The sequence below is a fragment of the Lepisma saccharinum genome, chromosome 24 (genome assembly GCF_977018435.1).
Source record: "Lepisma saccharinum chromosome 24, izLepSacc3.1, whole genome shotgun sequence".
NCBI lineage: Eukaryota > Metazoa > Arthropoda > Insecta > Zygentoma > Lepismatidae > Lepisma > Lepisma saccharinum.
In genome coordinates, this window is record NC_139252.1 from 57199800 (window position 1) to 57213688 (window position 13889).

The window sequence follows — 13889 nt, forward strand, 5'->3', positions numbered from 1 at the left end:
CTCCCCTCTTTAAATTCTCCCTTTTCTTCATCTACCGGATTAAAATTAGTGCACACCTAGCGGGAAAAGGGCTAGAAACCAGCTAATGTAAATGAATTACTAAGCAAAGAAAACATACCATGATTCCCCTTCTCCCCACCTCATCGCATATATTGCAGTAAGATTTGAGTTTTTAAAGTCCATTTTATGCACAGATAGGCTAGTCGGGACTGGATCTATATATTTTAAAGTAAGATCCGAAACATTACCTCCACTAGGTATCGAACCTGGCCCTCCTTGATTACAAGGCGATGACATTACCACTATGCCTTCAGGGAGCCCCCTTCCCTGGTGTCAAAGTGTAAACTTTTTTTTTTTACATACATTTTAGAAAAATATATATACATGTTGAACTTTCTATTATTTTAAGTAAAAATCTCCCCCGGAATTTTTATGACACGGTCTGCGCTTCGGAAAGGGAATGATGAAGGCAGCTCGGTGGCCTAGCGGTTAAGTGTTCGATTCTCGATCACACCACCGAAGTTCCAGGGTTCGAGTCCCGACCTGTGCATGGGTGTTATTTACAAGTGTCCTTTCATAGTTTCATATTAGCATTCATTCTTATCGACGCTAAATGACAAATTAATGACTCAACACGAAGTTAAGTAAAATCTTTGGAACTTTAACTCATTTGAGGAGCTATTGCCTGCTGACAGCCCTCATTTCGATGATACAAATCAGCAATGGCGGTTCACCATCAATTTTATCGCTCAGATATCTATTTCCGGTTTTCCTTCCGCAATGGGACGTAAATACCATCGCAATGACGGAACTCTTGATATCGGACCAAAATGAGTGATAACGCCAGTGAAATTCGATGTCACTGACCTTACGATTCCCCTACCAATCGTCACAATATGACTCCATTACAAAATCTCCCTAGATAAAAACTGGGATGGTGTGTATCATTAACCTACAAGGACGCGCGTATGTGTAGAAATTACCCAGGCAATTTTGAAATATATACTTTAGGGATGAGACAGATTAATCGGTACTCTATCGGTATCAGCCAATATAGGCATATCGGTTTACCGGTAAAATTAACGATTATTTTAACGATCCGATATATCTATAAATATCTTATAATTTAGTGCAAAATTCTGTCAGTTTGTTATAATTTTTATGGATAATATTCATGCCCTACATTTAAAAAAAGTAAATGTCTAAATATGCAATTTCTTTTGCACTGCAGTCATCTCCAAACAAACTTTTATTAAGGAGGTCAACGAACCAATCAGGTTCTTCAAGGACCATTTGGAATTTTATATCGGATCGGTAAAATATCGGTTATCGGTATCGGTAAATGTTATATAGGTACTTTATCGGTATCGGCCAAAATTTCATATCGGCCCATCCCTAATATTTTTGATCATTTCCAATGAGTGCCTTTCCATGGGACCCTCTCGACTGCCAGGAACTTAAATCAGCTGTGAGACTTCATTAGTTCTGCACGCAGAGCCCGAGGAACAGCGCCTAAGTAATTTCTTCCACACGCACTCGCCTTGTAACCAAGGGGTCCCGGTTTCGATACCCGGTGGAGGCACATAGTGGTTCGGATCTCACTTTATACTGTAGGTCCAGTCCCAGTTAGCCTTCCTGTGCATAAAGTGGACTTAAAACCAAAACTCAAACTTTTCCACACGCGCGCTCATACGTTTCAGTTTGGTATTTCACATTCTTCATTTTTTCGTTTTCGTCAATTGCGCAACACAATAAAAATGTTTAAAATTGATAAAATCATTCTAATCAATCAATATATTGTTATTTATATGCTTTAAAAATTATAATTCGAACTTAAAGAATCAATTTTGCTTGTGGGTTATATATTTACGCAGCGCATGTCTTCCAGCATTAGTGAAATCAAACCGAGTTTGATAGAAAACTCAAAGACCTGCAAGTTTATTTTGTTATTTAAATTAAATATTTTATTCCTTAGTGCCCATGAAAATTGACATTGTTGTTTATTTATTAACCAATCGCCTATGACAGAGCGAATGCTCCAATTACAATAGGCATTACAATTTGCTATATACAAATATAATTTACATAAATACAAATACATAAATACAAAAACATAGTAGTTATTACACAAAACCTTAGATAGATACGAATACAAAAAGTTATACAAATACAAAAGTTACACAAATACAAAAAAATACATATAGGCTATATATATATATATATATATATATATATATTACAAATTTTAGACAGAGGAGAAAACTAAAGAACAGAAGAAACAAAAAATAAACAAAGAAGGAAATGTAACAAGCTATAAAAGCTTGAGAATAATAAGGAAATTATACAAATTATACAAATACCACTATTTAAATGAGGAACAGCAATAATCAATACAAAGCAAGATTCAAATTTGAATTAATTTATATGTATACAATTTTGATTACAGATATATGAGATAAAAGCTACAAATTATATTTGAGACTATAAATGTATCACATCAAAATTGGGTCTGTTTTATTTGTATATTATATCTAAAATGTTATTTAAACTATATAAAAAGTTCTTAATATTAAAAGCAAAATCTAAATCAATTCCATTCGAGACAATATTATTGTGTTTACTTAATAATCTAATGATTATGTTTCATTTGCTTTTATTTGTTAATTCCAGGAGGTCTCTAGTTCGGAGCTGTCCCTGGTGAGTTCCACGTGGGGCCCTCTCCTGGCCAACTCCGGCCTTCTGCTGGTGGCGGCGCTAGAGTGCTTCGTGTCGCTGGCGGCCGCCGTGGTCTGCTACAAAGAAGTCTGTCCGTGCGGAGGACATCGACGACTTCCGGAGCCGGCAGAGGACCCGCAGACGAAGAAGGACCGCCTCATGAAATGGCTTGGGCAACAGAGTCAGATACTTGTTGTCAGACAGGTAAGCGATTCACAATAACCTTCTTGGACAACTACCTCAAACGGTAAAAAAAATATCATAACTCGTTTGGTAATCAGAAATTTATCCAGAATTTTCCATCGAGGGGGGGGGGAGTGTAAGGGTACATTTAGAGCCAAAATGGCAATAAATTAGGTCTTTGTGGAAAAATTTAGGTAGTGTTGAGGACATTTTGACATCATAAGCTTGATTTTCTTCTTAAATGACAAGACAGCACAGTAGGCGTATTCGTGAAAGTATACCTATATAACCACACAATCGAATATTTGATGGTTTAAACTAATGAAGTTTTCAATTTTGACTTGATTACATGCAATACAAATTATGGTTTTGTGATGTGATATCTCTCTCTTTCTCTCTCTCTCTCTCTCAACTTGAGCTGAAGAAAATCGCTGTCGCCTAACGCCTTATCAACACATTTTAGGATAATTTGTAAAACATACGCCGTTTCGGAACATATTAAGTTTTGGGCCTCATTCCATTGTTTTGCACACATTTTAAGCAGCTTTTACTTCCTTATAAAGTTTTCCGAGAGCACAGATCACGTGAGGTAACTAGTACCACAATATTATATAATAGGTTCATGGTGGTTTGAATTCTTTTGGATAGGGAAGATAATATAGATTTTTTTTTTTTTGCATCCAGGTTCAAGTCCGACAAAATATATTCTTTTAAAGGCAGCATCTTGCGTCTGTTTGTTTGGGGGGGAGACAATTCTGACTTCAGTGGCGGGTTGGTTACTACTACGCAAGGGGTCCCTCCCTGGGCACGGGAGTCCTTTGCTAGTGTCCCTTCATCAATTTCAGAATACCAGCAGGGGCGTATCCATAAAGAAAATTGGGGGTCCAGCCTGCAGTGCCCATACCCCAAGGCCAATGGCGCATCCCCCCCTCTATAATAGTACGGGAATAGTTATCTAGTTTTTTTATTGTCTTTTTGTTATTCTTGGAATCGTAATTTCAGAATTATGTCTATTGATACTTTTCAGAAGCGCTCAACTCTTCATCTGAAATGTCCCGAAGTCTCTTGGGTAAGAAAGAGCAGAGGCTAAATTGTGATGAGAGCTCTAGATACTTTGACAACTGTACAGTAAAACTGAAAAACTTTTCACAGATAAGGAAGTCCCCTTTTCAACTGCGGCTAGAAGATTACTTGTTTGGGATGGTTCACTCGGACAGCTCCATTTAACTGGCAAGGTTAAATACATTTAACAAAAACATGAGGTGAATCATATTTTTCTACAAATCGAGTTTCATACTGATAATAGTTTGTTTTTACTGTCTGGTAAATAATGCAAAATATTTGTTTTTAGTATTTCACTTCTGCAAGTATTGTTTCTAAAAAAATACACAAACTTCACTTACTGTACCAAACCAGTTATTTTGGTTATTTTCAGAATCCACAAACCAAATCCAGACATAATTTTCTATATCTGACACATCAAGTGTCTCATCGCAAGGTATGCTGAATCTACCATAGTATTTTCAAAAAGAAGAAAGGAATTTTTAAGGGGGGGTCAGGACCCCCTGCATACGCCCTTGAATACCAGCAGTCATCCTCATCGTCGCGATTAGCCAAAAGTGGCAGAAAAGCGACGCTAAATGACAAAAATAAAGTAAAATCATTTTCATCTCTTTCACAACTAGTGCTAGTCACCATGCTATCAGGGAGGCCAAGAATGAATGATTATATGGAAATTATGAAAGCACTCACAAAGTGGCTAGGGTTTGACTCCGAGACCTTCGGCGGCGAGATCCATCGCCATAAAAGGTTGCCTGGCATTTGCCTCCGTGCCGAAGAGAGAAAGCTTCAGAGACGCACCAACATCCGATGCCGAAATCTGAGGAGCAAAATAATGGCAGAAACTACGAGGACACTGGAAGAAGAACCATGTCAGGAAAAAAAAAAATGATTGAAACTTTCGACGAGAGAGGAAGGAATGCGGTCTTCGTAATTCCCGGGGCTACTTTCACAGATCACGACTCACGACGCTCCAGCCGATGGAGCAGAACAGGGAGGACCGAGGCGAAACCCGACTCCGCGTCCAATCGGCTCTGGCCTACTAACAGGCACTAAGTGCACTTAGAACATACTAAGGGGGCGTTAGTGTACAGAATGTCTCGGCTCTTGCCTCGTTCTCGTTCCGGGAAGTCTCGATATCGTTTCGCGTCTCGGAGTGACCCTTTCTCTTGACACCCAAATGCCAATCGCTCTTGCCCCTAATCAGTGGCGTGCCAAGGATTTTCGAAAGGGGGTTTACGTATATATTTTTTTTTAGTAATCAGCCCTCATTTTGCCATCTTTTCCTGCCTTTGACGTTCTTTTTTTGTGAATACTGGGCCAAAGGGGAAGGGTTATGACCCACACCCCCCATTGGGTACGCCACTACCTCCAGCACACCCTGGACTACATTTTGCAGACTAGCGAGACTCTGGCGTCTGGACTCGCAGCCAGTATAATTTCCTGCGGGGCTTGCGTTCTGTTGTCCATATCTTATCATTATTCATCATCATCTTTGGATTAGCCAAAAGGAGCAGAAAAGCTTAGGAAATTTTGGCTGGTTGGGGATCTTCATCTGGCATAAATGAGGACATTCGAAAGAGAGTTAGAGTAATATTAACCATCATGTACTATTGCTTTATTAAAACTAAGGTATTAAAAACGTTAAGAGGAAAATGTAAAACGAACTTCTTTACTGAAGGCATTCAATCTCTGCAAACGGTCCATGTAGCCACAATTGTCTTGTAGACTTATTGCTATTATTTTTTGTAACTGGTATCATTTTACATGGTTATTCAAGGACAACCCGAAAACATAGCGGAGAAGTAATTAAAGCTTCTCTATGACTGGTCACTTAGGAAGATCACTCCATCTTACGTTAGTGCGGTTAATTTCTTCCTTTGAGGTTTTGCGAAAGACATTTTGTATCACCCCTCCCTGCTATAACGGAGAACGAATGACTGAAACCATCACACAAGTCAATTTAATTGATTTGGTTTATTTTACTTCGCTTTTCTGCCAATTTTGCTAATCGGGGAGATGAGGATGACTGATATGATGAACCTGATGAAGGGGCCACGATTTGAACCCGAGAGCAAGCCGATTTGAGATGCTGAGAAACATTGACTGAAATTGACTATCACCTTTGCCATGTGTACGGTACACATTGTTCGTAAATATATTTTCGGATGGGCTGTTGCGCAAAGGATTATATATATATATATATATATAAGCTTTCATTTGACACTAATTTTCATTAGAATATGAACATCTATTACTATAAACGTTTAGTGCTGTCGATATAATTTTAGCCACTAACAAATATAAGTTCTTATGAATAATATTATTTCTAATTATGAGATACATTGTTCTTATTTTGAACAATCAATTAAAGAAGTATAGGCAGTGGCGCCAATTTTGACCCCGCACTATGCTAAAATAGGGTGACCAGATATTTGTTGACCAAAAAGAGTATAGTCTATAGGTTGAAGGTGCGCATGCATTTTGCTCTTTCACGGGGTCCGCAAAAATCCCGCGCGACTTCTTGACAGTCTAATTATCCTGGAAATTATGCAAAATTAAAACTTCCTTTTTATTTTACACTAATTTTGCACAAAAAACTATATTTTGCGACTACATAATATCTATTTTAATATTCTGATGCAATTCTTGAATATTCTAGAGTAATTTCTTGGTATGTTGATGCATATAATTGGAGGAGAATATTTACACACCAATACAACAATATTGATCAGTATTTTGAACAAATTTTAATTATTGCAATTTTCAAGTATCGGTATCGGTGGGAATCGGTAAGAGTATCGGTATCGGTTCAAAGTGGAATCGGCTCAGCCCGAATCATTATCATTAAATTCCAATGAATTTGAAATATGTTTTGCTTGTTGATGGAATATGAAAATGACACTTGAAATTGTTCATAGGAAATTCTTGAGTCAAGGAGTAAATACTTCAGTTTGTTGACATCTTGACGTTTTCCGTTCTGTGGATTTTAAGGCATTTTTACGCGTAAAATAATGAATGAAATTAAATAGCAAGGAAAAGAGTATATTTGGGAATTTTTTCAAATTGAAAAGAGTATAGAGTATATGAACCTCTAAAAGAGTATAATACTCTTAAAAAGAGTATGTCTGGTCACCCTAGCTAAAACTTACATACAAAGGGAAATATACTGTTTTTGTCCCCCAGTTTTGGCACCTTGCACCTCCCGGTTTTGGAACCCAATCGCCGCCACTGAGTATAGGTGTCTTTCACCTACGTCACAAACTGTTGCACTGTGGTAAATTGTCCGCAAACATGGCGGCTGTGCGCATCCTGACGTCACACGAAACCCACCTATAAATAATAAGCACACGGAAAATAAACATCTTTTCTATCCTCTAATAAATCTAAACATTGAACATTAGCTCTGACAATGCTTGTTTACTCATTACACACTTATATTTCTGCACATGTTTATTTCACACGTAATCTCACTACATAAAAACAATTCTGTACACTAACATTTTTTGTGCTGTATGATGTCAACTAAAAAGTATACATACACTCTTGCGAGCTAGTGCAAGTACTGGCATGTACACTTTTTAACTCGTTCATTCTCTTGCAAGTGGTACAGCTTTTGTTCTTCCTTCGAGACAATCGAGTGAGCTTCTGTCCCATGTGCCAGGACAGCCATAAAATTCGTTTCTTTTAATAATGATGTGAAAGAAAAGGTAACGACATGGGAACGAGCATGCACTGAAATTAACGTTTCAACTATATTCAGCTTATTTGGTTTAATGTCACTGTTCGGTGAAGAGAATTGCTACTGTTTCATCATAATGGATATTTTTTTTCTAGTAACGCGCGAGGAAAAATAACTAAACTTAAGTAATAATTTAAATGGTTTCATTAGTTGCACCAGATTGTTCTACAGAGTGAATCGAATGTCTTGTTACCCCCTGAAGAACAAATTACGAAGTTAGAATGTCATCATGACTTTCACATATGTTAATTTGTCTCCATGTTCTGTGCGAGATTCTACGAAGACAAGCCTTATCAATTTGTGCAAGTGCAAAACCAGCAGCAACGAATTATTGGGTCAGTGGATCGAAGTTCCATCGCCGCTGTTTTCTGGCTTTCTGGACCGAAGCCTGCTACTACTTCTTTTCAAGTAAAAATATAAGGGTACAGCTTAACAAGCTGTGAAGGCATATAGGGGGGGGTTTCGGAGGTAGATTCCCACACATTGAGACCCTCGGTCATTGTGGAAGTGATGTGATCAACACCACGCTCCCACCCCCTTTGCCTCCAAGTTTTCCTTTATTAAAAGCTGGGTGAACCCAGGGTGCGAATTCCTGGTGGGAATTCCCCCCCACCAACAATCTTGTCCTGAAAATTTCCCCACACCAAACTTTTCCGGGGGGTGAGAGAGTTTTGGTTGTAACAACAAACATAAACAATTAGTTTGGGAGTCGAATATACTGTACTGGAAAAATATCTAAAACACATAAAGAAAGGAGAACAAAGAGCGTCATCTCTAAAGGCACTTCTAAACCCAGCAATTCCTGGAACACCGAAATTAATCCGACTTGTTATTTCTTCTCCATTTCTCATCGCCTTTCGTCAGCTACCACAAAGTACTGTATATAAATGTATTAATAAAACACGTAATAGAATTTAGATGTGAATTTTATACAGGAAACAGTTATCTTCTTAATGTATCTTAATTTTTGCCCCTTAGTCACGCAAAGCATTGTTCATTGCATTGGTAGTATATTATAATCTAAAATTTGCAATCGAATTTTAAATGGGCATTCTATATAATATATTGTATGTTTTATAAAATAATTTGATTATTTAATAATTGATATATATATATATATATATATATATATATATATATATATATATATATATATATATATATATATATATAGTGTGTGTGTCTGCTCCTTCCCCCCACTAATCTGCAACGATTTCGCATCCTAAGTGAACCCCAGAACCGCTCCGTGCAAGGAGACTACTGGAGACACCCAACTCGAGAATCGAAATCTAATTTCTCGTGTGGTAGAAGGTGCCCTCCCTACTGGACCACCGCTCTTTATTTTCAAGTAGCTCACGATGCTGGTCAACAAAGAAATTTTGGAGCTCTTAACGGGGATCAAAGCCAGTACCGCACGCACCAAGGGAGAGAGCGCTAACCGTTCTGCTTCGAGGGGACCTCTCTTCCCATAAGTGTCTCACATTACACGCATCCCCTGTCCTCCTCTGTGAGTAACAGCTAATGAAAAGGTCGCCCGTCATTATTCCGCCACTTCAAGGATTTTTTTTCTTTGTCTCAAGAGGGAATTCGTCATCCTTTAATCCGCCCAGGATCGTAGTAATATACCAGTGAATACAGCCAACGGCAAACATAACTACAGGCAAATTGACCATTACTATTTTCATTGATTTATTTTACATCCTGTTTTGTTTTTAAGAATGGAACGCTGTTGCTGTGAAGCAGATGTTCTGCTCATTGACGATATTATTTCAATTGTGGGAAATGGACTGAATGACAGTGGTGCTGGGCAATGCGCCTCTACCATTACTTTTGCCGTTAAGTGTACAAAGCCTAGCAAGTATTGCAAACCTAATTAATTTACTTAATAATCATTACACAAAATGCTGAATAACTGCGAGAAATCATGAATGCCTTATTTGCATATTCATGTAATTGGTAAGGGCCCGGGACTTTATGTCCTATAAAACTGTAAAATATGTATGTAATTATGTCATATAAATTGGAAAATATGTCATGAAAAATTACAAATATGTCAGAAAAATGCAGAAATATTCCCAGTAAAGCCAAAAATATGCACAACAGTACTCTCGAATTTCTCCGATACCCGATAGAGTAGGGTAGGGGCTGTAATGTACCGAATGTTATTTTTACTTTTGACTGATTTTTGTGAAAAGCGAAAAAGGCAAAGAAATGAGAACGAAACTTCTTTACTTCCCGTGCAACAATGAGAGAGAACATTTTTCCTCAATGGCTATGAATTGTCGGCGGGATAAAAAAAGTGGGGTATTATTTTTTCTGTACTAAGAAAAGACGGCACCTTTCTTCCTCCGTAACTTCCATATCCTGCCATCGACAATATGAACTATCCGTTGTGCTAAATCTACGAAGAAAACAATATGAAATAACCGATTATGTACGAGAGAATTACCAAATTATACAGAAATATGTCTTTTTACAACAAAATTGAAGAAATATGTTGTAAAAACGCGAAATTGGTGAAATATGTCAAAATATGCTTTGTCAAGTTTGTCTATTTCGGCTGATTTCCATCAGATATGTAAAGATCTCACCCCAATATTAGATCCGAAGCCAAATGAAAAATATGTTTAACATAAAGTCCTCGGCCCTAGTAATAATAATAATAACCAGTGGCGCAACAGCCCTTGAGGGACAGAGTCCTACTGACAGTCGGTCTCACTCCCACATGCCTCAGCAGAGGTGGGAGATTGTCCAATCAGTTACGGGGTTGGACTGGCTGACTTGTGGTCAGCACGACGAACCTCCAGTTGTTGTTATAGGTTTCCATGACCGGGTTACGCTACTCATTCGTAGCTCCCCAATTTCCTCATGATGATGAGTGGCCGGCCACCGGTCATATACACTGTCTTAAATCTCAGGAGACTCGAGCAGCACTCGTCCCGTAGCCCAAGCCCAAAGCATGACGGCACGGCCACGGTGTGCGAATCACTTAATTGATATTCATGTCAAATACAGCAACTACGTTCATAGAAGATATTAATGACGTATGTGAGGAACAAAGTGTCATATCTGTGATACCTAATGAAATGGCCTCACAGGGTATGACCAGACCTCATCACGTGTGATCGTTACACTGATTTTTGGTGAAAGATGCGCTTATGCCCATGCTGATATTGAATTGTTTTAAGTCCGCTTTACGCACAGATATGGTAATCGAGACTGGGTCTGCATCTACAGTTTAAAGTGGGATCCGAACCACCTTGGGATGAGAAGTCCCCGCGCAGCTTTCCCTTTTTCCCTCCACCTCGAGCCATAAGGAAGCATTGTCCACTCTCCCCTTCCCCTACTCGCGGGGGTACGGTGCACAGGAATCGCGGGTCTGCGCAGGTTGTTTTGCTCGTGGTTCCACTATACGTGCCTCCACCACCGGGTATCCAACCAGGGAATCCTTGATTACAAGGCGACGACGTTACCACTACGCCATCCGGGAGGCCCACGATGATATGCAAAAAGTGGAATGTCTTCTTCAAAAAAGTCTTTCTCGTTATTACCAAACGCCTCTGAAAAATAAAAGCATGAAAGTATAAGAAATTCTGACAATAGTAGCGTTTGCCTTCAGGCAACACATATGACTGACGTTTGATTCTTTCAAGTCATTACTTGTTGTTGCCTCTGAAGCGTGTTATTATATGTGTTTAAGACAATGTTCGTGACAGGAATGTTTGAAAGGAGAAACTAAGAATTCAGAAACTGGTAATTAATAACTTTTATTGTGGGAAAAATAAAAATTTCCTCTCGTAATTTCGTAAACAAGGTGGAGGTGGTAAACATCGAAGTGGTTCAAGTAGGTGTTGTGTTTAGCCTTGCTCGAGTTAAGGTGCAATTGTGTGATGCACGAGGTTTGAACCGTTTCAACTGGTGCAGCCAATGGCAGCGACACCTCATGGGGAACGATGGCCCTTATTTAGATGCTGTTCCTATTTCATTGAACGTGTATTAATAATTTTGGACGTCGTCTGCGAAGGGATCGCTAATTTTAGACACGAATGAAGGGTGTTCACTATTGAGAATTGTCGATTTATTATTAGTTTTAATTGTTTTAGGAATGTAAGATCTGTTACGCAATGTCAATGTGTATTCCACACGGGTAAAACAGCAAGAGCGAAAAATCAGCCCAGTTAAGACATAGATGTTTGCGTTTGTCAGCAATGAGAAAAACAGACACATGAGTAAAATCTGATATATGTGAAAACTGACAAAGATCATGATCATTTGGTGTTATTTTTAGAAGTTTCGGAGGAGACTTCTTCATTTTAGACTTCAAAAGGGTGGCGATCGTTTCGTTTAGTTTTACACATCCATGGGGCGAGAGCTCGAATTGTACATGTCGACCAGTTCTTCCACTTACTAAGCACATACGAAAAAAAATGCTCCTTTAGTCGAAACAGGCCCGAATTGATCGAGGATTTAGAGGGGCTGCATTCTTGTGGAAGAAAATGGTAAAGTGAGATATTTGAAATGTACAAATATAAGAAATGCAACTTGTCTCACCTAACTTGCCTAAAAGTTGTAACCGAAATTTCATATAGGGACCTCACGATGTTGCTAGCTCCTGGCCTGAACCCAAATACTTACTTCTTTTGTTGTATGTCACTTAGTTATATATGGACGTCTAAGGATTTTTTCCAGGGCGGGGGACCAGGCATATTTCCCCCATAGGGCTGTTGCCCCTCAAAGCACACTCATTTAACTTGAAGTTATCATGTTCCCTCGACGCCGGTGTACGTAATAATTAACATAAATTACTGTGACAATTTTTTTTACGTACGAAATATATAATTTTTGTTTTTTTTCTGGGGGCGGGCTGTGTCCCCGCTTCCCAGACGCTCATGATTATGCAAGTGCTACTCCGAAATTGTTCTCCTCCTCTCATATTTCCTTTTTATTGGCGGCGCCATTGCACGTCAGTGAAGAAGCGGGCGATCAGAAGTTTAGTTTAGTCTACACATACGCATAAGTTCAGATTTAATTTATACCAAGCAAATGTGAGAAAATCGTGGTGGGGAAAGTATGGTACTTTTCAGTTTTCACACATCTTCCTTTCGGGCTCAGTGTAAACCTACTTAAAACAATGGAGTGAAATAATTTATAGTCTATTGATGTGAACATACAAGAGCACAGATGTTAAGATGCTTACGAAATGTTTTCATGTGTTATTTTAGAAAAGGACTTCAGATTAAAGCTGCAGTTAGGCCTGAAAAATTATTCATAAATGTGACATGAATCGGAAATCCTGATGCTACCTAGTCCTCCTATGACCTTGACTTTTATGATGCCCACGTATTATCATGAACGAATTTAAGCAGGTTGACTCTACTCTTTTTATTTATTTCTTACAGCATACCACACTGAATAATATATGAATGTATTAACAAATAAGAAGGAAATACTCACCAGATGTTGGACAAATTTTAAATTTTCGCGACCGCGAGACGTATCATGAGATGAGAGAAAAAAGGGGGGGGAATCGAAAACAGAAGCAAGTATTCGACCTGAAGAGTTGCCAGGTCTAGATCCAAGATTTAGTAGCACAGAAAAGCATCAGACTCCTCAATAACCGAGAGTGGTAGGGTGTTGTAAAGAGGGAAGCAGGGTTGGAGTGGAGATGGGTTTTGTTGGGAAAGTTACTGGGTGGCCTTGTTCAGGACAAGGGATGTGGTTGCACTCATCATAGCTGATGTGTGCCCTCTCCCATCTATTTCACACTGAGGTGTTGACAGACTGGGGTAAGGGGTGATGATTGCTACCCAAAGCAGTCATTGAAAGGAATTTTGTGATGCTTGGTATGGACGGCAATAGTGAAGTCCCAGGTTTTGAGTGGAGGAACAGTGTTGTCAGGACGTCCAAGGTTGCCCCCCCCCCCAGGAAAATGGATGTTATCCTAAACATATATTAAACACACATATTTCATTTCAGTCACAGTAATTTTGTTAATTATCGGAAGGGTGCTGCAGGAACTTTATACTTTATAACTTCAATCCGAAAAAGTGTTTTTTTAAAAGAGAACACTATCATGGGGGGAAATATGTCTCATTTGCCCCTCACTGGAAAAAATCCATGGTGGTTGTTGATCTTGAAATTGAGGTTGTGTAGGGTTATAGAGTCAATGCGAGAATTTTTGAAAGATAAG

The 13889-nt window shown here is 38.8% G+C and overlaps 1 protein-coding gene across 1 annotated transcript in view; it reads left to right on the forward strand.

The window, feature by feature from the left end:
- Positions 1-13889, forward strand: part of LOC145977984 (uncharacterized) — a 44138-nt gene that overhangs the window by 23153 nt on the left and 7096 nt on the right. The window contains exon 2 of the mRNA XM_083110338.1: positions 2671-2919. Coding sequence (XP_082966464.1) covers positions 2671-2919 — 249 coding nt within the window. The remainder of the gene's footprint in view (positions 1-2670; positions 2920-13889) is intronic.